Source organism: Porites lutea, chromosome 2 (assembly GCF_958299795.1).
Source record: "Porites lutea chromosome 2, jaPorLute2.1, whole genome shotgun sequence".
Taxonomy (NCBI): domain Eukaryota; kingdom Metazoa; phylum Cnidaria; class Anthozoa; order Scleractinia; family Poritidae; genus Porites; species Porites lutea.
The window spans coordinates 16,365,956-16,393,462 of record NC_133202.1 but is presented as its reverse complement, the minus strand read 5'-3'; the positions used below and the strand labels follow the sequence as shown (position 1 = coordinate 16,393,462).

At 39.4% G+C, this 27,507-nt stretch overlaps 3 protein-coding genes across 3 annotated transcripts; all 3 read right to left on the bottom strand.

Moving 5' to 3' along the window:
* Positions 1 to 4,353: 4,353 nt before the first annotated feature.
* Positions 4,354 to 5,043, bottom strand: LOC140925710 (ADP-ribosylation factor-like protein 11). The gene has a single exon (XM_073375607.1). It carries the CDS (start codon positions 5,041 to 5,043, stop codon positions 4,354 to 4,356), a length of 690 nt encoding a protein of 229 aa, XP_073231708.1.
* A 4,915-nt stretch (positions 5,044 to 9,958) lies between these two features.
* LOC140925709 (ADP-ribosylation factor-like protein 11) lies at positions 9,959 to 10,648 on the bottom strand. Its single transcript, XM_073375606.1, has one exon. It carries the CDS (start codon positions 10,646 to 10,648, stop codon positions 9,959 to 9,961), a length of 690 nt encoding a protein of 229 aa, XP_073231707.1.
* A 12,488-nt stretch (positions 10,649 to 23,136) lies between these two features.
* On the bottom strand, positions 23,137 to 27,491 carry LOC140927885 (UPF0598 protein CG30010-like). The gene is made up of 3 exons (XM_073377583.1): positions 27,185 to 27,491; positions 24,712 to 24,760; positions 23,137 to 24,116 (listed from the first exon to the last, which is right to left on the bottom strand). The coding sequence occupies exons 1-3, from the start codon at positions 27,350 to 27,352 to the stop codon at positions 23,626 to 23,628; spliced, it is 708 nt and encodes a 235-aa protein (XP_073233684.1). The 5' UTR covers positions 27,353 to 27,491; the 3' UTR covers positions 23,137 to 23,625.
* Between the last annotated feature and the right edge of the window lie 16 nt (positions 27,492 to 27,507).

Here is a 27,507-nt window from a genome sequence, read left to right as displayed (position 1 = left end):
AGGAAAGAAAAAACCAACAAACTAAGGATGTACTCGTTTTTAGAATCATGTGTTAGTGTAGTAAATTGATTTTTGGGCTGCCCCTTCTGTTGTTAGAAAATACTAACTAAATCTTTTGATTATCGATAAAAACTAATTTTAAAAAGACAAATCTCGTGCTCGGTAGAATGTTTTGAAGGTCGGGTTCACGAAATTAAAGAGTTTGTGGCATCTTTTGTTCTATTTGGTATTCTGTCAAGGGATCGAACCGGAATATCTGGGAGTTTTTTTTTCTTAACTTATTTAGGTGTTAGGTAAGTCGCTCTCTTTTACTAAGAACAACTGAAACTGTCTTGTAAGGACAGTATTTACTAAACATGTAAACTGCAGTATATGAAAGGTCGTAATTATAGAAGCCTTTTTTCAGAGTTGTTGAGGGTCCTATAAACTTAGCGCGTTACCTACGTCACCCATTGACGTAAGTTTGCTAACCTCAGACTTGAATACTGGTACCAGAAACAAATGGTTAAAAGCACATTACAAAAACAGATTTTACATGTACATGCATGAACTATCGTACCCCGCTGCTAGCGGAGGTTTCTTTCCGGTGTGGTTTTTAGCATGTACTGAAAGTCGTTGGCGCCACTAACATTCGAGGCTTTGGCTCTTTAACGTTCCCGAGCCATGTTTGGGGGGCGAACGACTTAATGCATGCTAAAACTCATGCTGGAGGAAAACCTCTTCATGCTAGCAGGGTAGAACTATTGCAGCTATCTCCACTTTTCTTTTACATATCACAATTTTATTTTATTGTTATAGAATATACTTTTGATATAATCGAGAGTTTATGATCCATCACTTCTCATAACTTGCACTAAATCATCTCATCCTTTTCTTAAAGCTGAAATGAGTAATACATCCTACACATTTTTAAGAATGATATACTGAAGATTTCCGTTTGATTAATTTATTCACCACAGTATTACATTAAGGTGAATGTTGTTTCTATGAATAGACGAAAATGCGGTTTCCCTTTAAAAAGGGAAAGAGGAATATTTTGAACCCGGTCAAAGTATCAGAAGTATTGCTACACAATGAACGGAAGTATATTGTAACATGTTGTAAGCTATTAAATTTTTCATCTGAGACGCACCGGTTTCAGCCCGTAAAACGACTGACGTTGACTGAGATGTTACGCATGCCTGCATGAAATTACGAACTGTTACAAGCTCTAATTTCAACATGCTGAATGTCCTTGATTGCTAAGTTTGAATGTCTTAAACGGTTGCTGAGCGATTTACTGAACTGCCCGGCATTTAACGACGAATTTCTGCTGTCGTATTAGTATAGGTAATAGCCTGATTTGTAGTGATATTTGGCACAAATAACACGAGTGATATTTCGAAATTGTTGTACGTAATTTTGCGAGCCGTTAGGCGAGTAAAATTTGAGGCAATTTTGAAATATCACGAGTGGTATTTATGCCAAAAATCACGTACTGAATCATGCTATTATTTGTTTATACTACTTCCCACAAAAGGTTTGTAATTTTCACATGTAGGTATTTCAAATTAAGCTGAAATACCACTGCTCTAAGCCAATCAAATTGCAGAAATTTCTCATGTAGTAGTATAAACCATGTTTATATTACTGCATGAGAAATTTCTGCAATATATGCCGGGCAGTTAAATCCCTCAGCAACCGTATAACGAAGAATTTCTAGATCTGCTGTCGTGTTAACCATGTAAACAACAAAATACGAACTGGCTATAACCCGAAAAAATCTTTCGTTTTTAGCGTATACGGTCAGTATAAGGTAAGATTTTCAACATTTCCTGATAAGAATGGCATTTTATATGTAAATGATAGTTTGGTAAACTCTAATTTCGTTTAAAATTCACTTTTTATTTGAAGATTCGTTAAATTTTTATGCGTCTGGTACATGAATGTGCAAAGATCATGCTTACTTGGTTGAAAATTACACGTCTTATAAATGTGCTGCAAATTATAAAACACTCTAAGTATAACCTGACTTGAGCCTTTTTTGCTTTCTACCGACAGAGTTGGATTGTTTTTTACTGTTACGTTACTGATTAGAGGTAAACCGCACTGACAACGTCTCTCACTGGATCAAACAATGGCCGCATTAATTCCGTTCAAAGGCACTGATGCGGGAAATCCGATATATTGCAGTTTTAGATGTTTTAAGAAACTATATTACACTATTAATTACGAAACGAAGATGAATGAATCATAAAGCCGAAGTATTTATCAGTTTAATACGTACTATATTTTAAGTATTGTGCTATGAAGTAACGATTTCAAATTCCAAATCACTGCCATTTTGTTTTCGGCAAAATGTCATGAAACGTTTTTCCCTGTAATAAAATTTCCTTACTGCATCTTGTCTTATCTATCATATGATAATCATGCCAAGTTGTTTTGGGAATACATTTCACTTTCGAGTTTCATTAAACAAATTTTCCTGAACTAACGTTATTGTATTAGTATTGCGTCACTACTTTCTGATCACATGACCATCCAAAGGCTATTTCTAATCATTTAAAGGTGTGTCAATTGAAATAAGTGAATTGAAGAGACATTCCTGAAATTCATTTTTACAGTTAGAATACAGGTAAGCTAAATAATCGACTTTGCATGACTACTGTTGGCTGATTTAGTGAGCGCTTGTCTTATCTCTATGCCTTTTTCGTGCTCCTACTGGACAAATAATCGAGTATGCTTTACAGTAAGATGATTTTTTTTCTGTTTCATCATAATATCACTATTTTACGTGTGATTAGAGACCACTCAAAAAAAATTACATGTTTTTTACGGCTGACTATTAAATTTTAGGCCGTTTGATAACTGACGATCAACCCCAATGAGACCCTAGATTTGTATTGTATTGCTGAAAACTGTATGCCAATCTTTTTTCCAGCCAACGTCAGGTAGAATATACAAAGCTGATAAGCTGTTGGATTTCTTAGGAATTGAATACCTCAACGAACCAAAGCGACTCCTCAGTGCCAAGTGCATTTTGGCCTAGTTGAAGGCGTGGTTACCTCATTATCCCAAACCTTTTGGATTGGTATAGAGTACCGAAGTGATGACGTCATAAAAATGAAATTTGTGAAATTATGGGATTTGTTAAGATATTCTGAAAGAACAACGTCCAAGACGCCTACTCGCCAAAAATTAGCAATTCGGGGCAAATTGTCTCTGAGATATTAGCCCAGTTATGCTGTGCCGATTCCATACAAATCCTTCTAAATTTGGCTTGGTTCATAAGATTAGGAACCAGGTAAGATTTAGAAGGATTTGTATGGAGTCATCGGAGCATAACTGGGTTAATATCTAAGAGACAATCTGCCCCAAATTGCTAATTTTTGGCGAGTAGGCGTCTTGGACGTTGTTCTTTCAGAATATCTTAACAAATCCCATAATTTCCCAAATTTCATTTTCTATGACGTCACACTTCGGTACTCTATTGACGTGTTATTATTCTTTTGTTTTCAAAAGTAGTTATTAAGTAATTAGTTTATTTGTATAACGAGAATGTCTACATACAAGGAAAAAACACAAAGTACAAAAAGAGATAAAAATAGGGCAGAGGCCCTAATTTAATATCAACCGCCTACAATGTCTAAAATCATAAAACAAAATACCCACAAAATTTTGGACGAGAACAAAAAAGAATGGTTACAAAAAGGAAGACCGAGTGGGTGCAACAAGAGTGTGCTAACGGTCTATCTATCGTGGCTGATAGGACTGTCTTAACTTGGTCTCATAGGGAACATGGATTAAACTTTTGAACTTTTGAATGAGGGAGATTATTACACGCTCTAACAGCCCTGGATAAGTACGACTTTACAGCAAAGTAGTCCTGGTTATGAAAAACCAAAAGACGGGAATTTGCAGCGTCATAATTTCGATTAGTGCATCGAGCCGGGTACTCGAGGTAAAGCAGATACCAAAAAGCGATCAAACTTTGCAGTGAAAAGACCAATCTTAAATTTAAACAAGAAGGCTGAGCTAAGAATTGTCAAAAGCTTTGTACATAGGAAGGTTGGAGAGAAAAGACATGGGGGGAATAAGGAGTTGGAGAGAAAAGTATGAAGTTGGTGGAGCCTATAATCAGAAGTATGATACCTCCCAAATTGTATAATACCGTTGTTTCATGCGTGATTCCGAAAACCAAAATAGTCGATTTTTCCAGCTTAACCTGTCAGACCCTGCTACTGCACCTATTGTCTCAAGACTCATTCAATTTCGTTTGATTGTCAAAAATCACTGAGATAACGGCAATATTGCCGACTAGGAGAACAAATCTGTTAACTCTTCATGCATGACGCAAGTCCGTTAAAAGGGAATTCAAGAAAAAAACAGAGGTTGTATTTGTGCATAACGAACAGTGATGGACTTAGAACCAAGTCTTTTAATTACCTCCGGCGAAAATCCTCCCAGTTCAAGAGTAGGTCCCAACTCCTTTGAACTGCGCTTCAACCGCGAAGTTTTCGTATCCATATCGGCCAGCTTGTAAATTGCTTCGTAAAGGCCCTTGCCGGTCAAAGAACACGCTCTTTGGAAAGCGCAAGGGTTTGCTGTGTAATGTGCTAGCGACAACCTCTCGGCAAGCTCCTTTAGACTGAGGGCTCCAGGAAGATCTTGTTTGTTGGCAAGAATCAACACAGGAATCCCCTCTATTTTGGGATGTTGAAGAATGCTAATAAGATACTGACTTACTTCCTTGATCCTTGACGTGTCAGCACTATCCACAACGAAAAGCAGCACCTGAGGCTCCCGAACAAAACGACTCCACTCTTGTCTAAATCTTTCATCGCCTGAAAAATCCCAAATCGAAATACTGAGTCCATCTAGTCCTTTGCTCAAATTAGTGCCAGCTGAAAATGATGGAGTAATCGTTGGCGCAGGGATTTCATCAGAATTTCCATCCAGGTAGTTTAAAATCGTGGTTTTTCCTGATCCATTTAACCCCAGCATAAGGATTTCGAGACAGTAATCTTCTTCTTTTTTATCAAACCGCGAACATGATTTTCCCATATTTCCAAATCAAAAGGTTTTCTCGACGTCTCGTACTGAAATAACTGATGAGACAATTTTCGGCAGCCTCTTCAAGTTCTCGTGCATCCTTTTAGCCCGTTCTGATCACTTGGGGCGTTGTGATATTAGTTACATTGTAAAATTCCAAAATTAGGCTCAAATACGGGCTAATATTTTACAAAGGACTTCTTTGTGCTGCTTACGTACGGAAAAGGCTCAATAACTAAAGGGAAATTTCTGCGGTTCAAATTTTCACGACCTTATAATTAGTTGGAGCAAAATTTGCGTCAGCAGTTCTTCAGTGGGGCAGATTGTAGTATTGGGACACAGATTGGGACATGCTGATTGAGACATAAACTAGAAACTGAAGACGTGTTTCTCCTCCGCGGGGGACTGTTTGTGTCACGGGCTGAGAAGAGGCGTAAAGAAAGCCCGCGGGGGATGATGGAAAGGAGAGAGGCTCCCGCTTTTTTCCTCTGCCCATCGTCCTCCACGCGCACACTTTTGCAATCGCGCTTTGCTGTATTACTAAAAATAGGTTTTGTCACCTTAAACCTTCCGCGTGACTCAGACAAACTTTAACATAGCATAATTTTGTTATTTATATAGCGCAAAGTACACGGGTATACGATCTAATGCGCTTTACATTACAAAACTTTGCATTCTAGTCAAAGACTACGACCTGAAAATTGTTCATAAAATTCGCAGTAAGCGTTGTTAAAATCTTTTTTGAGCTTAAATCTAATATATAACAAGTACTACTGCTATAGGGAGAAAAACCTGGTTCAAGTAACTCAAATAAATGGTTAAAATCAGAAAATAAAGCAACTTGATCAAAGAAGGCTACTGAAATCGGATCTTAGCTCTGTCCTTGTAAGAAAGCACCGCTGTGCACTGAAACATGACATAACATTATTGGCTGTGTAATACTCCAAAACCGAAACTGCTAAAGAGAAAATCGAGTTTGTATGTGCTTCTCGCAAGCCTGTAACAGAATATCTAAGCGTAAAAGCACACCAGCTTTAGCACAAACCGGAAATTGTATAAGTTTGTTCTGTTGCTGTGTGGCCAGATAGAACAGACGACTGATACGAATCCGGGACGAATACAGTAATTTATATCCTGTAGTACTAAGTAGCACAACATAAACACTCGCGAAAAAAATTGAGCAGCCTTTGCCTATAAATTTGACCTAATGCACCTTTTCGTGAACAGCTTTGAAGCCCTCCTCTCCACACATTTTAACATACCCACAGTATTCTGACGCCGCATAAGATATAACATCACTCATCTGTACAGTTTTTCCAAGTTTAACGTTGTCTTGATTATTTTCAGAATATATATTATCGAAACCAAGCTGGATTTTGTTTCTTTTAACGATAAAAATCTTCAAGACGACAAAAATTTGTTGGCGAACGTGACTTTCCCATACAAAACTCTTATACCGATCAGGTTTAATGCCTGAGGCACAGCAGGGAACAGAAATTTTTGGCGTCATTAGTGCAAAGCGCAATTATTTCCTATTTTATTTTAACAGTCGGAGCCTCTGTTGGGGAGAGAGAAGTGTTTGGTTCGGCCAAGAGTTTTTTCCAAACTTACCCCTGTGATCGAATTCTTTTCTCTATCTTTTTGCCGTGTATGTAAGACCATAAACTCCATGCAAGAATTTCTTTTCGAGTCAACTCTGTTTGCCCATAAGTGATGTCCGCTGGCTGAGCTATTCTAACCTGAACCAGTAGCGGAAAAAAACCGGTCAAGAGCGGTTTTGAGATCTTCAAGCATTTAGCGAGGATTTGGTCCTTGTAAAGTTATCGTTCAGTATTATTGAGAATAATGACAAACGCTTTGTCTGGAAATTTCTCGCCCTACTTAGCTTGGAGCTGGAAATGTTCTCAGAACGTTCGCTTCTCCTTTGAGAGCAAGAAAAGAAAAGACCAACAAACTAAGGATGTACTCGTTTTTAGAATCATGTGTTAGTGTAGTAAATTGGATTTTGGGCTACCCCTGACTAAGATACACGCAGATGTTGTTAGAAAATAGTAACTAAATCTTTTGATTATCGATAAAAACTAATTAAAAAAAACAAACAAACAAGTCTCGTGCTCAGTAGAATATTGTTTTGAAGGTCGGTTCATAAAATTAGAGAGTTTTGTGGCTTCTTTTGCTCTATTTGGTACCCTCTCAAGGGATCGAACCGGATTATCTGGGAGTGTATTTCTTAACTTATTTAGGTGTTAGGTAAGTCGCTCTCTTTTACTAAGAACAACTGAAACTGTCTTGTAATGACAGTATTCGGTCTTAAACATGCAAACAGTACATGTAAGGTCGTAATTATAGAAGCCTTTTTTCAGAGTTGTTGAGGGTCCTATAAACTTAGGGCGTTACGTCACCCATTGACGTAAGTTTGCTAACCTCAGACTTGAATACTGGTACCAGAAACAAATGGTTAAAAGCACATTAGAAAAACAGATTTTACATACATGCATGAACTATCGTACTCTGCTGGGAGGTTTCTTTCTGGCGTGGTTTTTAGCATGTACAAAGTTGTTTGCGCCGCTAACATTCGCAAAGACTTTGGCTTGTTAACGCGCCCGATTTTAGCAGGGCAAACGACTTTCTTTTCACATTCTAAATCTCATGTGGACGAAAACCTTTGCATGCTAGCAGGGTAGAACTATTGTCATCTCCACTATTCTTTTACATATCACAATTCAATTTATTTTATTGCTATAAACTATACTTTTGATATAATCGAGAGAGTATAATCCGTATATAATTTCTCATAACTTGCACTAAATCATCTCATCCTTTTCTAAAAGCTGAAATAAGCTAATAAATCCTACGCAGTCTTTTCAGAATGATTTCCCTTTGATTAATTTATTCACTATACTATTACATTAAGGTCAATGTTATTTCTAGGAATAGGCTAAAATGCGGTTTCCCTTTAAAAAGGGAAAGAGAGGAATATTTTGTATCCGGTCAAGGTATTGCTACACAATGAACGGAAGTATATTGTAACATGTTGTAAGCTATTAAATTTTTCATCTGAGACGCACCGGTTTCAGCCTCTGAAACGACTGACGTTGACTGAGTTTTTACGCATGCCTGCATGAAGTTACGAACTGTTACAAGCTCTACATTTTAAGTTACTAAATGCCCTGCGTATAACGACGAATTTCTAGATCTGCTGTCGTGTTAACCATGTAAACAACAAAATACGAACTGGCTATAACCGTTTAAAAAATCTCTCGTTTTTAGCGTATACGGTCAATATACGGCAAGATTTTCAACATTTCCTGATAAGAATGGCATTTTTTTATGTAAATATTAGTTTGGTAAACTCTAACTTCGTTTAAAATTTAGTTTTTATTTGAATTCGTTAAATTTTTATGCGACAGATACGTGAATGTGCAAAGCTCATGCTTACTTGGTTGAAAATTACAGTCTTATACATTTAGATGTGCCGAAAATCAGTTATAAAACACCCTAAGTATAGACTGACTTGAGCCGTTTTTTTGCTTTCTACCGACAGAGTTGGATTGTTTTTTACTGTTAGGTTACTGATTAGAACTAAACCGCACTAACAGTATCTCTGATTCGGGCAATCCGATATATAGCACTTCAGATGTTTTAAGAACTATATCACACTGTTAAATATGAAACGAAGATGAATGAATCATAAAGCCGAAGTATATAATGCTGTTCAGTATACTATATTTTAAGTGCTATGTAGTAACGATGAATTTCCAAGTCACATTTTGTTTTCGGCAAAATGTCATGAAACATTTTTTCCTGTAATAAAATTCTCTCACTGCATGCGTCTTGTCTTATTTCTCATATGAGTATCCAAGTTTTTTTAAGAATACATAAAAACTGTATACCAATCTTTTTTCCAGCCAACGTCAGGTAGAATATACAAAGCTGATAAGCGGTTGGATTTCTCGGGAATTGAATACCGCAGACGAACCAAAGCGACTCCTCAGTGCCAAGTGCATATCGGCCTCGTTGAAGGCGTGGTTACCTCATTATGCCAGACTTTTTGGATGGGTATTCACGTGTTATTATTCTTTTGTTTTCAAAAGTAGTTAAGTAATAGTTTATTTGTATAACGAGAATATATTAATACATACAAGGAAAACAACACAAAAGTACAAAAAGAAACAAAAACAGGGCATGAGGCCCCAATTTAATATCAACCGCCTACAATGTCTAAAATTGTAAGACAAAATACCCACTAAACTTGGACGAGAACAGAAAAAAATGGTTATAAAAGGAGAACCGAGTTTGTGTGCAATAAGAGTGTGCTAACGGTGTATCTATCGCGGCTGGTACGACTGACTTAACTGGCTTCATAGTGAGCATGGATTAAACCTTTGAACTGTTGAATGAGGGAGGCTATTATGACTATTATATGCTCTAACAGTCCTGTGTAAGTACGACTTAGTAAGGACATGCAGAAGGCAGAAATTTGCAACGTCATAATTTCGATTAGTGCATCGAGCCGGGAACTCGAGGTACTGCAGATACCAAAAAGCGATCAAAATTTTCAGTGAAAAGACCAGTCTTAAATTTAAGCAAGAAGAGAACTAACAATTGTCAAAAGCTTTGTACATAGGAATGTTGGAAAGAAAAAAAAATTAGGAGTTGGAGAGAAAAGTGTGAAGTTGGTCGAGCCTAATCAGGAGCATAATACCTCCTACACTGTTTATTACCGTAGTTTCATGCGTGATCCCGAAAACCATAATAGTCGATTTCACTGGCTTAACCTGTCAGACCCTGCTATTGCACCTATTGTCTCAAGACTCATTCAATTTCGCTGGATTGTCAAAAATCACTGAGATAACGTCAATATTGCCGACTAAGGGAAAAACACTGATAACTCTTCATGCATGACGCAAGTCCCTCCAAACTGAATTCAAGAAAAAAACAGAGGTTGTATTTGCGCATGACGAACAGTGATGGACTTAGCACCAAGTCTTTTAATTACCTCCGGTGAAAATCCTCCCAGTTCCAGCGTAGGCCCCAACTCTTTAAAACTGCGCTTCGGCCGCGAAGTTTTGGTATCCATATCGGCCAGCTTGTAAATTGCTTCGTAAAGGCCCTTGCCGGTCAAAGAACACGCTCTTTGGAAAGCGCAAGGGTTTGCTGTGTAATGTGCTAGCGACAACCTCTCGGCAAGCTCCTTTAGACTGAGAGCTCCAGGAAGGTCTTGTTTGTTGGCAAGAATCAACACAGGAATCCCCTCTATTTTGGGATGTTGAAGAATGCTAATAAGATACTGACTTACTTCCTTGATCCTTGACGTGTCAGCACTATCCACAACGAAAAGCAGCACCTGAGGCTCCCGAACAAAACGACTCCACTCTTGTCTAAATCTTTCATCGCCTGAAAAATCCCAAATCGAAATACTGAGTCCATCTAGTCCTTTGCTCAAATTAGTGCCAGCTGAAAATGATGGAGTAATCGTTGGCGCAGGGATTTCATCAGAATTTCCATCCAGGTAGTTTAAAATCGTGGTTTTTCCTGATCCATTTAACCCCAGCATAAGGATTTCAAGACAGTAATCTTCTTCCTTTTTATCAAACCGCGAAAATCCTTTCCCCATATTTTGGAATCAGAAAGTTTTCTTGTCGAGTCGTACTGCTAAAACTGATGAGACAATTTTCGGCCGCGTCTTCAAGTTTTCGTGTATCCTTCAACTGGCTGTTTTGATTATCACTTCGCGCATTGTGATATTAGTCACATTCTAAAATTCAAAAATTACATTCCGGGGCTAATATTTTACAAATGACTTTTTCTGGGACATACTTTCAGAAGATTCAGAAAAGGTTCATTAAAGCTGAAAATTTGCGGTTCAAATTCCTGTGGCCCTACAATAATTGCGAGAGGAAAATTTTTAATTTCTCTGTTGTGTCCGCAGTAAACTAAGACTGTACTTTCTTGTACACGATAACTCAAAGTCCATGCATCAAAAATCGAACGTGTGAAAAATCACGTCAGTCAGGCTCGTCTCATTATGTGTGGTTTCTTTTGTATTTGAAGACAATCTGAAGAGCAAGGATTTGCACAGTCAGATATTGTACAGTTTTCCATGCGATAAATCAGGCCCGAGGTCGACTCCTCTCTTGTTTTTCACTGACATTGCAAGACATAAGATAATGGACACAGAAAGCATCAATGAATCACCCTCTTTTAATATGAACAACTAAACCTACTTTATAAGTACAGTATACATTCATCCCATGTAAGGTTTGCTTGTGGAATCCGGTATCCAGGAAATCCAGAATCCAAGTTCCACTGATAAAAAAGTCCAGAATCCAGTACCTAGTTACAAGCATCCAAGACCACCTTGGATTCCTTTCAGCCTGTTTACAGACCCCCCTCCCCTCAGGAAAATTCTATATTTTTTTTCTCCGATTTTTCCTGAGGGCAGGGGGTCTGTACACAGGCTAGATTCCTTTAAATAGGGCAAATGCAGTGCATTTGCTAACGATAAGTAAGGCTGTATTACATGCCATTTGTCAGGATTTTGACATTTCAACACAACAGTCTGAATGACTTGGAGGGGGTCCGGTATAAACTTAGCGCTTTAGGTCACCAACTGACACCTATTGACGTCATTCAATGCCAACCCGAGACTTGATGGAACCTAAAACAAAGAGTGCTGTAGGGTTCGGTGGTTAACACAGTACAAAAATAATTTTTGAAAACATGAATCACTTATCGTTATCTCCATTAAGCTTTTAGATAATCGTTCATGACATACACTTTTTTAAAAATCGAGAGTTTATTTTTACCGGTGATTTTCTCATCCTTTGCCTATAAATCGTATGCTCATCTCCAATAGCAGGAGCCCAAGGACTACTGCTAGAATCGGTTCAGTAAAATAAACTAAAATCCGAAATCATTCTTTTTTAGTTCTGTTTGTTTTCATTACAGTATTACTCCATTAAGATGAATGTTGCCTCTATGAGGAAATGCGTTTTTCAGTTTAAAGTGTGGGATATTTGTAGTTTGTACCAAGTCAAGTCCAGTAAAGGTTATGCTTAAGTGAGCAATACTGACGCGGAATGATATTGGAAGCCATTAATTTTTTATCTGAAACCTGTTTTACTCTTCCTTACTGGCAGAGGTTTCTTTGCGGCGTGTTCTTTAGCATGTACAAATTCATTTACGCTGCTGACATTTGCGTTGTTTGGGATCGGTTATAAACAAGCCACTCTACGGGCTGATAGGAGAGTCTGAATAGGGTGGTAGCTTTGACGGTTAAGTTTTTCCAATTTTGACGATTGACGGTTATTAAGAGGAAATTTAGTTCAAAAGTTAAAGTAAATAAAGTATTAACTTCACTATGAACTAATATGAACTGTTGTGTTTTGGTGGAAGTTGTCTTGGCGTTTCACTCATAAAACTAAGAAATATCTTCAGGACTTTCAGACACAAGCAGGTTGAAAGGTATTTTAATGTGTAGAGTATTTTTGAGAACATGGGAACTGGTTTTTCCAGTTAAGAGATTTTTGATTCAGAAGCCAGATTCCCGTAAAGATCAGCTGAAATAGTGAGATTTAAATACCTTGAAACTCTTCAACTGATTAATCGTTAACTGATTAATTTGCATTTTCGACGGTTGACGGTTAATTTTCAGGCCGTGTTGACGGTTGACGATTGTCCCCATTGAGACCCTAGAATAACATCAGCGCGAGCAACTTCTACATGCTGATAACCGCGCCAGAAGGAAACCAATTTTAGCCTAGATTAGCGTGACAAGACAAATGAATATAGTGCATGCATAGAGTTCTTAGGGATCTTACGATCCGACAAAGGCGACGTCCATGAAAACTTCGCTGAAAAATTGACTCCGCATCCTTTCAAACCATTTTCGCGATTATCCCAAAAGACGGGAATCTACGTTCGAGCTGAAGAGATGGAGCCGCGCCCAAGTTCAGATAGAAACAAGAGCTATATGGCTCTTGATAGAGATCATGAGAGATGGTGCAATTTTTTGCCTTGCCGTTCCCTTCCTAAAAAAGAACTAAAAAACATTTGTCATTTCACGTCGTAGTCGAGCAGAGATGGCAAAAAGTGTACAAAAAAACGCGGTAATGCACGTGCAGCGTTGTTGCTTTGCCAATTAAACCTATCGCTTTTTGACGTACCTGATACCCGTCGCCATCGTAGTTTCGTAAGGTCCTTATTAGTCTGCGTGGCCGGTCAGTTTTTTGGTAAGATTTTATAGTGCGCGAGAGGAGGACGCGCGAAGAGGAGCAGGTGCAGTACTACAGTTTAATCCTCCAATCAGTATGTTACCACGGAGTTGCCTTGACGACTACATGGTCAACCAATGCAGCGAAACCACTCTTATCTTGCGTACACCTCTGTGCTTGTTTAATACACTGTAAATTAGAAAGATCTGTTTCAGCCCCAAAGTGTCAATTCAGCCCTGCAGGCCAGAGTCTGATTCAGCCCTTCTTGCAGCCATTTGAGCACAATTTAGGCCAAAAAACCTCTATCAAAAGGCTATTCCAGCCCACGGTAGGGCCCATTTCAGCCCTGGGACCAAACCAGCCCTAGCTAATATGACTGTATTGGCCCTGATTTAAGGGAGCCAAATTAGACCCAAAAATAGGACTGTATTTTATTCACCGAAACGGCCCTGTTTTTAGGGCTAAAACAGATCTTTCTGATGTAGAGTGTAGAGACGTTTAATAGTTTTGCAGTATCCTAGGGTCCCGTTGGCATGGGTGTTTCGACTTCCGTTTAAAGGTGGCGATACTCACGGTCTTGTGCCTATTCCCCCCCCCCCCCCCCCCCACCACGGGTTTTGGCAATACAGCCATCTTTAATCGATCTACACCTTAACAGGTGAAATGTTTTTCGCCCCTTCAGTGCGGTGTGGAGTCTCGGGGGGGGGGGGGGGGGGGTGTTACTCCCTTGCATAAGTCATATAGGTATGTACCGCTCCAAAGGATATGGCTTTTGTGCGATTTCAATAAGAAAGAAAGACTCATATAAGAATTCGAAATTGATTTCAAGAAAACTGTTCGTTGGCGTTCTAATCTAAGTAATGACGACATAGTTTCTACCTTTGCCAGGTCTAAAAACCGGTCTAGATTTTAAAGGCTAGGTCTGAAAACGGGTGTGAAAAATGACATTTTTTACTTTTAAATAGGGTCAGGATTTGGAGAACCGGGCGGAACAACCCCACCAAGAATGCCCAGGAGTACCTTCCCCGGGTGTGGAGCCCGACCGCGGTCAAACATCTGAGACGTTAAAGCATGCATAAGCAGGGATGTATAAATAGTTTGATAATGTAGCTATCTTCCATTCTTCCATTTTTTAAAAGTAATATACTTCTCTGCCGTTGTTCCTGTCACGGCCACACTGAGTTACGTCGGCGAATGGCCCGCAACATTTCGCAACTTCTTTTGAATTCTTATAAGTAGTTTTTGAACCCGCACTTAAAACTATAAATAAACTTTGAAAGGGGATAGTTATATGTTAACATTGGTAAGCGTTAAAGACGTTTGCTTGGCTTTAAAATATTTCTCAAATCGTTTGACCGCAGTCATGGAAATCCGCCTCAGTGTATGGCGTATTCAAAGTGGTTTCGGGACCCAGAAAAAAGAGTCCCATTCCCCTGAATAGAGGCGTCCCTTCAAGAGATGTAATAGATACAAAGATTACGTGGGCGTTTTTCCGGGACCAAATTTTGTGTCCCTTGAATAGAGGTGTCCCTTGGAAAGAGGTGTCCCAAAGGAGAGGTTCCGCTGTATTTAAAAATAAAGTACGCGTACAAAACAAGCGTAGTTTGAGAAAAAAAATCATTTATTGAAACAGTTCAATATATATATGAGGCGTACTGACGCTTTGGTTAATGTGACAAAGGACCGGAATAGATCTATTTATTAATAAACAAGTTAATACACCAAATAAACAAACAAACAAAAGAGAAAGGTGTCAAAAAGACCAATTTATCTAAAATGATTTTAAATTTCCAATAATAAAGCAATCTGGCATTTTAGAACAACTGAATAATATTTAAACTAAAAAATGATAGTCTTCTCACAACCCTTTCAGCAATTTGTGTTATCCGATGTAAAGTATTGTTATATAATTTAAATTATTCATCTATATTATCTTTATTATTAGAGATTTAAATTTTCTATATACTAAACTGCTATCATTAAGAAATATACAACTAACTTTCAATATTTTTCTACTTATGAAAAATGATTATGCAAGCTTTGGAGACAAAAATTTTGTTTTCCGTTTTGTGAATTTTTTGGTGCATTGACAAAAGAGAAAACCTTTAAGAATCTATGAAATGACCTATTTACTATTTTCTTTATACTAAGATATAAATAATCATCACAGATATAGAAGTCTCAGCAGAAGGAAATCTGAAAGAAAACGAATGAAAATCAATCAACATGACTTTTTTAGGACACTAAGAAGTCAGTGTAAAAATTAAGGGATCCGACGACGGCGATGAGGGCGACGGCGATGAGGGCGACGGCAACAAATAAATACAAACACCATTTTCAAAAACCATAATGCACCTTGTTCACTCTTTTCTCTTGGACCACTGTTATACCCAGGAGTAACTGAAAACAATGGTTTGGGGAGGAGGGGGCGTGGGGGTGTGGGGGTGGGGGTAAAAAAATTCTGATACCAGAATAACAAATGAAGTGTTCCAGTGTTATTGAAGTACAAACCTGTTACTTAAGAAAACTCTTCCTCGTTGTTAGTCATACGAAGTTTCCTCATGGTGGTCTCACTGAAAGAATAAAATTGAGTTTTAAACAGCTTGCCTGGCAATTGCATCCGTTGGTTTCATTTTTAGTATAAAAATGTCAGGCTTGCTATTCAAAGTCTGTGTAACTGGTGCTATTTCAAGAAAATACCAATGAAATTCTCGCGACGTCAGGATATCATCGTTGCTATGGCTATGCGCCTTTCTCAGCAACAAAAAATAAAAACATATAAAAGTGAAATTTTCATCGGTGTTTATATTAACAGAGCATTGCATGGCCGCTTGGAGATACGAAATTTCTCTTTTTAACACTCCACCAACACTTCAAGAGAAATTCGAAGGGAAATTCTCCGCGGTATCTCCACGTGGATATGTAGTAGTATCCTATCATTACACATTTCTACAATCAGCCAATTATGCCAAATTGGTCAAATCATCTGGTTTAGTGTATCTATAGAATTTTATATCCTAATGCGAATTATCATAAGGATTTTAATCTCACCTTAAAAACTGTAGACCTGTAGAAGTTTGCTCTTCAACACAGAGCATCAAATACCATGAGGGGTGCAAGATAATGATTTTGGTGAGCTTCTCGCCGAAACTATTTCAGTATGACAAAAGGAAAACATTACAGTTAAATTATTGTCTAGGAACTACGCCTCCAATGAGTAGCACCAGCTGTTAACGATTTAAAACGACCTAGGCACTTATCAAAAACGCTCATTGCAAGACGGGACCCCGACCGATACAAACGCCTGCCTCGTACCGCTTGACTGTTCGCCCCTAAGAGGTGTAGCCCGCGATTTCAGCCTTCTCTCCTCCCCTCATCGCTCCTCGCCTCTACGGAAGTTCGCGGAAACGTCCTTAAGGAGCAATGACTGAAAGACGGCTCTAATCGCAAGCTATAAGAGGTGCGTATCTGAGGGCTCCCCTGCCACAAGTGTCTCGTCACCCTCACCCCTGAGGGGGAGGGGGGGTGGGTGGGGCACTCAGGGGAAGTTTGGGTAGAGGCAAGCCGCGGGGGCCTTCAAGCCCTAACCCAGTTTAAGACATGAGTTTCTCTTCCTTTTTTGAGGCAAGAGACCATATTTGATGATCCTCATTCGTTTGGTTTTGCATTAATTGGAAAAAAGTTGTGTTACAAACAAACTTCACACTCTTCAGTTTTGAAGATTGTAAATCCATGTGCTGTGCGCCTTGTCCTCGACAAGGTGGGGGGAGGGAGGGGGTTCATAACAAAGTTCAGTATAAGGGGAGGCTCCGCCCCTTTTATTAACAAATGGTACCCCTTTCACATACCTAGTTTAGATAACTTTAGAAGACAAATTGAATTCTGCAAGGCTGATCGTACTAGGTGAAAATTAACTTTGCAAGACATCAACATGACACCAATAGAACCCAAAACAGATTGAGGTTGAAGCCGTCGACCGCTATTTCGCAATTATCGTGGCTCACCCGGACGGCGCAACAACAAAAATACCTGCAACAACGAAAATACCCGCTCACTCTGTTTTAAGAATTCTAACATTGAACCCAAGCCCACCAATTCACGCCATATCACGTGTCTCGGGGAGGGCAAGAGTCCAAGTGTCGCCTTGATGTCTCGCAAAGAAATTATGTAGGATGGCCAAAACTCATTGCCTTGTAAATGTGAATAAATCACAGACCCGAGGTTCTTATTTTTTTGACAGCCATAAAATGCATCTGTTATCCCTTTTTGGCCTTTTACCGACCAAAATGCCAGATTTTCCTGCTCTTCCATGTAACTAAACAAGTGAAATCCCTACCCTTTCATATACCTGAAGCCTGAAAAAGATATCCCTTCCTGGCGGAGCCTCCCCGTATAGGCCATTATGGGGAGTAACCCCTGGATCTTGTCTAACTTCCGCAAAGATTTGTTTGGAGAAACTAACGCCATCTTACAAACTTACCTAGTGACGAGATGGTCAAGTAAATCACGAAAGTTTCCATCTGCGTCAGGCAAGTAAGCGGTTCCGCCGTTGATGTTCTTATATACTAGTATAAACTCCCCGCCAGCTGTTATGGTATTGATGGCACCTCCGATAGAGCTGTGTGAGGATGAAAAGAAAGAAACATTAACATTGGCAAAGATATTATATAGCAACGCTGTTGTCCTGCTCAAAGACTTAACTACGAAGTATTCATCCAAGGATAGTTCAACATAAGAGTATGTATTTGCATACTTTGTTGCATTTTTCCTTCCTTAAGATTAACTGCATTCTTAACAAAAGCAGTTTAACGTACTCTATCAAGCGAAAAAAATGTAGTCAACGAGTAATTTTCTTCTGAAAATTCAGTATAAAGTACAGCCAAACCAGGTCAAAATACCAAGATTCAGTGGTTGTTTAGGAGCCACGGCTATTCTGGGAAAGGTCAGGACACCCGTTCAAAGAGAATTTATTGCAAACAATTTCTAATGTTTCTAAAAGTTACGATCAGGTTACGATGCTTACGGGGCCATGTTTTGGGTGGCTCTGAGTCATACAGAAATCTAGCGGACTTGGAGATTATACCGTTTCAAGGACCCATAACCCGGAGCGAGCAACTTACATGCTAACTTTCATGCGCTTATGTAATCTCGTACCCAGATCTCACTCTGTCACACGCTGGCAGTGGGAGATCTGGGTACGAGATTAGCGCACGTGTCACGGCTTTTTCACGGACCAGTTTTTATTTAGAACAGTTTTAGCGCGAATTTTGAACACCTTTTAAATTTCACAAACCAGTCAGCAAAACCGACAGACCTTAAAATGATATTTTTTTTCACCTCTGAATAACGTTTAGCTTTCCTTTTTGATATCTTATACTTCGAATGCGCTCATGGACATGGTGAAGATTCTATTTTCGCGGGAGAAAGTGCTCTAAAATATGTCTAAAAATAAATTGGTCCGTAAAACGCTGTAACATTGGCATGGTATGGGAGTTGCTCGCTCCTGATTATGGGCTCCTGACCATTTCTCAAGAGGTCGCTTCAAAGAGGTAAAAAAAAACACAATGAAATCTGTATAATATGCCTGTGTTCACAGGCTAATTAAGTGAAGGTAGAAGTGGAGTATTTGCTAAACCATATTACTTACTCAATTCGTGTGCCATACACGTCTCTGCAATACGCGTGGGAGTTAATTACAACAATTTGCTGGCCAAATCTGTTTTGTCCTTTAATTTACAGCAAAATAAGTAAATAGAAAACTATTAGAAACAGAATCAAAACTAAATCCTATTTTTGAAACGATAAAAAGGGACTGGGCATAATTAAATACTCTAGCTGTAGCGTCAAGAACCGAGAATATTTTAATAGTGGTAACTAAAACTGCATGAAAACTGAACAGATTTGATTTGTAGATTTATTTCTTTGACTATTGTATCTCTTTCTCCATTGTTCCTAACTTTTTACTCCTTTTAGCACCTCATCTAAACATTTCTCAAGTACTCGTAATTTTTATGATACATGGCCTCCTCTCTCCCTTCCTTCCCCCCCTCAATTTTGCTAAATTACCCCCCGGCCACTCCAAAACACCTTTTTTTGATAACAACTCCAAGGGAAAAGAAGTACTTTTCGACCGGGCTACAACTATAGAGAAAGCTTTACCTCCATAAGCCAGGCAGGCGGGTAGATAAGCTTGGTCTCTTTCACCAGCCATAAAACTAATGGATGAAAAATCACCAAGGCCTTGATAAGCCTTGGTGCATTTTGTGGCTGGGGTGGCCTTGGAATAGGCAATGACCGTGTCTGGCTTAGGAGGACTTGGGTTTGTTTCAGTGGCCACGCTGGCAAAAACATCAACGGCGGTCGAGGACGCAGAGACAGTTGGAATCTATAGAAAAAAAATTAAGAAGCTCAGTCCGTCTATTAAGCTATTTTACATTCGAGGAAAAGGACTAATACAAGGACGCCATTTAATTTTTCGTTTTCTCGCTTATTCTCTAAAAATAGACAGAAAGCATCATTGTTTTTTTTGTTTTGTTTTGTTCTTTTCTTACCCAATAATTTAGTTCGCTTATTTCCTTTGAAGAAGGTAAAGCCCTCACCCGATGTTTTCGCCACTAGTACATTGTTTCTAAAATTTGTAGTAGAATGACGACGGCTATCACGTTTTCTCGCCAAAATGGCGTTGGTTCTCAGGCGCGCGTTACTTAGTATCTACCATGGATAATCCATGGTATCTACTTAATACTGGAAAAATCTCGTTCTCGTGCTATCGTCGTCGTGTTAGAATCTAAAGCTCTGTAACATTGCAACATAAAAAAAATACTTTATTAAAAAAGACTTTTTTGCGCTATCAGCACCGTTTGGGAGCTTGGGTAGCCTAAACGGCCCCGGCCGGAAGAGTGAAGCTATGTTCAAACTATAGCCGGGATAGTTTTTATCATTCCGGATAGGGCTTTTGTTTACACATAACAAGGGGTGATTTCGGCGCCATTTTTGTGACGGAGCGAAACTGCGACCCGCCGACCTCGAAACTGAGTGGAGCGTCACATGTCGGATAGGTTTTGTGCCATACTTTGGTGCATATGAATATCTTTTCGGACCGTCGCGGGAGTTAATGGACCTTACGATCTGAAAACGGCGACGTAGATGAAAGCGTCGCTGAAAAATAGACTTTGCATCCTGAAATTGTTTCGCGATTATCTCAAGTCACCCTGTTACTTAAAAGAAGGGATTTTGGGTCGATGGGAGCTGAAGAGAAAGGACCGCGCGCCCGAGTTCAGACATGGATGGTAGAATTTATTGCCTAGCCATTCCCGTTCTCAAGTAAACTTAAAAGTTGATCATTTCACGTCGTTATTAGCTCTAGACCTTACGATCCGTCGACGGCGACGTCCATGAAAACATCGCTGAAAAATAGACTTCACATCCTTTTAAACTTTTTCGCGATTATCCCAATTCGCCCTGTTACTTAAAAGAAGGGAATTTTGGTTGGAGCTGAAGAGAGGGGACAGCGCCCGAGTTCAGACAAGGATTGTAGAATTTATCACCTTGCCTCTCCCGTTCTCAAGTAAACTTAAAATTTGGTCATTTCATGTCGTAGTAGTGCAGAGACGGCAAAGAAATGTACAAAAAATCGTGATGCACGTGCAAAGTTTTTGTTTTGCTTATATAAACCTATTGCTTTTTTGCCGTTCTCGTTGCCGTTGCCGTCGTCGTTGCTTAAGTAAGAGCGAGCCAACCTCGTTCCTAGGGCTTGTTCCCTTGGAAAACTGCAGGGATTGCAGTCAAACCTGCCTTAGGCGGTCACTTATCAAAGCCGCGGGAATCATCACCCCTAATAATTGAAAAACTGACTGATAAGCCATCTAACAAGCGATCGTGGTCAACTTTTCCTAGGCCCCAACAAATTCTTTCATTAGCTTCAGCTCTATCAGGAGCAAAGGAGGTAATGAACACTTTGAGGCCAATGTGTAATGTTTTTTTTTATATATAATCTTCATTTTCCTGCTGATTAGTTCAGTTTTAACTTGTTCAAACCTGTATTAAGCGATCATTTGGGCAGTTCCCAATCTCAGTACAGGTTCGACTGGAATGGTAATAGGAACGCGAGGACTATTTGCGGCTCTTGCCAATTTCACGTTTGGGTTCCGATGAACGGGGGTGGGGCTGTTAGATTTTAGATGATTTGTTATGAAGGAACTTATTTCATATAATGTTACATATTTTGCTTTTGGAATTTGTTTGAGTGAGGTTTGGGCCTTAAAGGAAATTCTGGAGGCGCAACTGGGTTTTGGTCTTATTCGCTCCTCATTGTCGGGCGAATTGATCAAATTTCACACTGGACCGAAAATTTACCCGCGTTCCTCTCATTTGGCGATTTGTGCATAGTGTGCGATTACTCTAGTCATTGTACAGTCTACATTATTCATATACTGTTTTCGAGGGAGTATTTCCAGACTGAGAAGTTTTATCCGTTCTAGGATCATCTACGACAGTGTGCTTTGGCTGCCCTCAGCAGATACGAGTAACCATCGCCGACAATATAAACAGACCACAAAGGGAGGAAAGACCTAACTTGCACAAAAACTAAAGAACTAGAAAAATAAACTCTTTTAATACGCATTCATTTTCTGGTTCCAAGAGCCAAAAAGGAAACTTCGACTTTTTTAAACATTTTATTTAGTTTATGTTGAAGGCGTACTCTTTCGTCGTTTTGCTAAGTATTAATATTTCTTTTTTGGTGGCGTAGTCTTTCTTCAACTCCTACTATAGCCTTCACTCTCGTTCTTCCACGCAGTTTTCGGCCACCGGAATTGTTTGCAGTCCTTCATGTTCATGTTCCTCTTGGCTTTCGCAACTCATGGCAGAGGGCTTATTTCCGGCGCGCGCCAGATCTCGCGCGAAATTTATCGTTGTATAGTTTGGGCGCGCGCGCGCGAATACTGACGTCACAAAGGCTTTTCCTTAACGGTTGAAACAAACAGTTTGAGATAGATACGACGCTAAACTTCGAGTTTTATTCTCATTTTTTAATCAACATTTTATCAACACTTCATATCTGCTCACCTTTTGCTTCTTTGGTAGCCGCCGCAGGCATTTCTTACTCATAGCACAACCCATAATGAATATATTGATCACCAAAGTGACAAAAGTCTTAATAGCACTCGTTAGCAGCAAACTGACTGGTTCTGACGAGCGCACGCCTTTTATACCCGCGTGTACGCGCCATTGTTTGCGTCATTTAAAGCTGACGACAGCCCTTCAAATCAAATTTACACGCCCTGATTGGCTGATTCGGAGCCGCCAGTGTCACCGTTGCTAAGAGGCAAAAACGGATGGAAATCTCCAAGGAAACGATAATAAATCTCCTATGAGGTCGGAGAAAATATGATTTTCAATTTCACACTGTTTCAAGTGAAAACAATCAAAAGGTCGGTTCTGTTAAAACGTTGCACACATTCTTGTTAGTCTTAATTGTGATATCGTATGTCCCTAAAGCTGTTAATGAATTTAAAAACAAATGTATTGCTGTAACGCCCTTATGAGTTTCTGGTAACGCTGAATTGAGTTCGTATTCAGCTTACCAAGGGATCATATTTAGTCTAACGTTATCGTTTTTATTTTCCCCATTTTTACGAGCTTGGTAAAGGAAAAAATTGCTGAGTATGCGAACAGGGCGAGTTGCTTCTTTCGCGTCAGATCAGAGAAAGCGCGAGATCCAAAGTTTGTAAAAATAAAAACTGACTTGTTTTAATGTTAATGTATTCATTAAGACTAAGAACAAATGTTAAACTGCTTTCACGTCCAGAGAGATACTGTCCTCTCATTTAACCAGGTTTGGAAAGGCATTCTCGGGATCCGGAATAGCGCGAGATTAGGAAAAACGCAAAATTTCTTGACAGTATACGGGATTTGACTGAAATATAGAGCGGGATTCGAGAAAACGCAAAATTTCTTGACGGGATACGGGATTTCCCTGCTAACCGGGAAGCGGAATCCGGGATTTGACTGAAATATAGCGCGAGATTCGGGAAAATGCAATACATTTTGATGGGATACGGGATTTGACTGCTACTCGGAAAGCGGAATCCGCGATTTGACTGAAATATAGCGCGAGATTCGGGAAAATGCGAAATATTTTGATGGGATACGGGATTTGACTGCTACTCGGAAAGCGGGGTCCTGGATTTGACTCTGATATAGCGCAGGGTTCGGGAAAATGCAAAATTTCTAAACGGGATACGGGATTTGACCACTACTTGGGAAGCGGGAATAGAGATAACAGAATTTCGGGACGCGATGCGGTATCAAGACTACCCTTCCAGATCCTGCTGACCTGGTAAACAGATTCTGTTGAAATTCCATGCAATGGAATAAATTAATTAGTTGTTCTCTTAATTAGCTCGTCAACCTCGGCTGATCTGAGACATTTCCACATAGAATTGTCCAACTCATGACATATTCCCTTCCAATTGAAATGTGTCGGTGGGTCACTATCTTGGTTTCCCTTCCTGTACTCAAAATAAGGGCTCAATTCGATGGCAAGGCTGGACTTGATGAGCGCAACACCACCAACTTTCTCAGGACCTGGATGATAAATTCTCCCACTCTCTGGTAGCATACAGATCTTTTCTGGTTGAAATGGAAATGTTAAATTATCGCCAATACCACTGTAAGTCAACAATCCTGGAGACTGGTTATCACTGACATCAGAATCTTCGATGATTGTTGCAAAAACAACTGGTAAATCATCACAGCGAATGTAGTTCATTTCCTTGCCGCACGGGGAAACAAATGGGAAATCCTCTGTGTATCTTGTTGTCTGGTTTTGTTTCAATCTCTTGAAGAAAAACTTGAGAAACTGTTTGTCTAAAAATTCAAAGAAATGGTGAACTCAGTTATAATTATCAGTTTTAAAATAATATAAGGCTATGGAAAATACATGAGATATGATGTTAATAATTTTACGATAGACAGCATTAAAGACAAAACTAGACCTCCTGTTAAGTCCATCTGTGAGCTGGTGCTGAAATTCTTGTTCTTTGCCCTAGCCGTGTACCAGGATTTGATTCCACACCACGGTTGGCTTGATAAAAAAAGCCATGGTTCAATTGGCTAATCCACTGCCGGATCCAGACATTGAGATAAGCAGGGGGCCCGGTCATCCAGACCCTAAGATAAGGGGCGGAGGGGTGGCCTGTCTCCCAAAAGAATTTTTTTGGCCCTTTGGGCCTCAGTTTGGTCCAAAAATAAGGGGGGGGGGGGGATGGGCACCTCCCCTGGATCTGCCACTGCAATCAGGTTGAAGGGAAAATTCGAAAAGCATTGCTGGTAATTCATTTGGAATCCACTGGGGACCTAAAACAAGGATCTTGGTACTGCTTTGCAGACGTGGTTAGCCAGGGGTAGGTTACATCTGCAACATGGACTAATTTTATGGATACAAACTGACTTGTACATGTACCTTTAAAGCAGGTAATAAAGTTCTTTACTTTGGTGTCATCAAGAAATAACTGAAAGATATGTAGAAAAAAAAAAGATCAACTTTATCATTTGATTTAAACATATTATACCTTCAAGCTTCAAATACTTCAGCATATTATTTAGTAATGATCAAACCTTATTAATACTGACTCCAAAGTGGCAAAGCCATATGGACATCTACATAGATTCCCCATATTAATTACAGAGGTAGGGGTTTTTAGGTAAGGATTGTATGAAGTTGTTGAATTTGGACATCTTTGGAAAATTAAATGAAATGTCTGTGAATGAAAGGTGTTGCCGCATTGTAGAGGAGTCCAGAACATGCCATTCTTAATCTCTTCAAGCACTGTTTTCAGTAATAAGCCAGTAATTTCAGTAATTAGCCTGCATCGCAGATGTAATCTAATGCCAGTTGGTAACGTCTATAAAGCAACGCCAATATCCTAGTTCTGGGCCATAAGCGGACTCAAGGAATTACTGGAAATGCATTTCAAATTTCTCTTAAATCTGATTGCAATTCCACAATGGCTTTTGTAATGAGCCAATCATGGTGCATAAACAAACACTGGTAGACAGGTGAGGGCCCAGAACAAGGATTTCAGTGCTTTTTTGCAGAAGGACTTTGTAGAAATTTAGTTCTGTCTGTGACGCAGGCTAAGGCTTTTTGAAGTTGAATCTGATTCAATGTCAGTACTGTTAAAAATCACAGATCAGAACCTAATTTTAAGAACCTGTCATCAGTTGAGGTCTGACAGAAATTCATAAGAGGTTGTTTCTGACAAATGATAAGTGCCCGTAGCCTAGTGACAGCTCTAGCCATATGTCAAAACACCTTTACTGACTTTATTCACATGGGATGCAAAAGAACGACTCTGGATGCACATCATCAACCCAAGTGTCCATCTGTGACGGACTGAGGGGTTTGGTAGGGGCAACACCGCGGCAAAACGTCTACGCATGCGCCAGGTTGAACATTTCCGGTCTCTTTTTCAGTCACACTTTCCAGTCAGATCAAAGTCTCCCGTGCGCTCTCGGCTTCATTCTGTGTGCAGCTTGTGGTTCAGTTGTTCTGCTTTATGCTGCTCGTGTTTTTGACTATTTTGTACTTATTGAAATTGCTTTTATGGATAACCAGGCACAGATCACTGAAACAATTAGTCGATTAGATTCAGAAAAGGTAAGATGATAATAACTCAGTGTGTAATTTTGGCTAGAGCGTCAGGTAAACTGATTTTCATTCACGAAAATAAAGTTTTTGACTGTTATTTTTCACTTAACCTGGCTGAAACTAAGACATAAAATTAAAACGTTATCATTGCAAGCTTGTGTCTTGTAGTTCTAATTTTCAATTCTTCAGTTTCTCAGTCTACATGTGTTAAAGCCGATTCAAACTTTATTTGGAAAACGACAACACACAATCGCTTTGTAGTTTTGTTTACCAGTGGGTTTTACCGTGTTTTAAAACGAAACTCTTCTGGGTTGATTGCCATGAAACATAAGCTTAATTATACTGTTGAGCCGGTTGGCAGCAAGTTGACAACTCTATTTATTTATTTTTTCATTCTCAGAATCAGAGAGCGAAAGCTGGTTCAGTGGCTTTTAGAAGTCGAACTTTTCATGCCATGTATTTAGCAGCTAGAAGTTTCGTGTTTGCATGAGATGCAGGCGAGCCGCACAGTCTGAAATTATTGAAGTCTTCAACAAAAGAACAACCATGTAAAAGAATTAAATAGGCATTTTCTTCAATGAAAGCCATTATAGGCATGTTTAGTTTCCCAGTGACTGCAGTCATCAAAGTCAAAGTTGTTATTAAATCCCGCCCATCTTTTGTTTTGAGTTCTTGTTTTCTCTGAAAACAAATTATTGAACGGACTAAAATTTTATTTCCTGGTTTTAGTGTTTTTATGATAATGATGACGTCTTTATTTTGGTTTCTTTCATAAGTATTGTTATTCTTTTCTTAGTTGTCGCCTTCTCCCAATTTAACTTATGCCAAACCAGTAGCATGCAAGAAAGCCAGTAAAAACAAATTCGTCTTGTCGAGCGCTCGCGAGCTACTGCGAACTTCAAACATGATTTTCACCGTTGGTGCAAACAGATAACCATGTGGTGCAAAAGTTTGAGAATAGAAAAATATATAAGCTTTCGAATGAAGTGATTTTTTGGGCCCCCTTTTTTGTCTGTTTCGCCCTTTTTGCTTTTAAACTTGGCGCAACGGCAAAGTTATGCGTACGCTATTGGTTTATATAATAGACCGGAAATAAAAAGCTGACCGGATATTAAATTTTGTGCTCATGCGCATTGCGTTTTGCCGCGGTGTTCGTAGGGGCGGCCCTTCCCGCTAGTACCCATTCCCCCCCTCCACCAGCTGGGTTAGGTCAAGGGGGTAAAACGTTAAGCTGGGAAAACACAACTGACACACAACAAAAACTGTGATCATGAGTGGTTATTACCTGTCCTTGGTGATCAATGTAATAAAAGTACTCTCGAACTTTTAGAGATGGTGACTGTCCCTGGACATAAGAAACGGCGGCGGAGGAAACCAGACGTTGCATAACATGACGTGACGGCATAACCCGTCGACCCGTTTCACGACAACTGTGTGTAAATAGAGCTAACATGGGGATAAAGGCACTTCTACCAGTTACTTTTAAGTTGAAGAATTCCTTCTTTGCTAAAAATGATGCTTACAACGTCGTGATAAATGGGAGTAACGCTCTTAACTTCACTAAACCCTTGTCTCTTGTGTTTTGGTTGCGTAACGTGACCGCAATGT

Coding starts and splice junctions, on each gene's coding strand:
- LOC140927885 (XM_073377583.1), bottom strand. CDS start 27,352: ATGTTAGCTCTATTTACACACAGTTGTCGTGAAACGGGTCGACGGGTT. Junction 24,761..27,184: donor ACATTGATCACCAAGGACAG/GTAATAACCACT, acceptor CATATCTTTCAG/TTATTTCTTGATGACACCAA. Junction 24,117..24,711: donor CTTTATTACCTGCTTTAAAG/GTACATGTACAA, acceptor TTGAATTTTTAG/ACAAACAGTTTCTCAAGTTT.
- LOC140925709 (XM_073375606.1), bottom strand. CDS start 10,648: ATGGGGAAAGGATTTTCGCGGTTTGATAAAAAGGAAGAAGATTACTGT.
- LOC140925710 (XM_073375607.1), bottom strand. CDS start 5,043: ATGGGAAAATCATGTTCGCGGTTTGATAAAAAAGAAGAAGATTACTGT.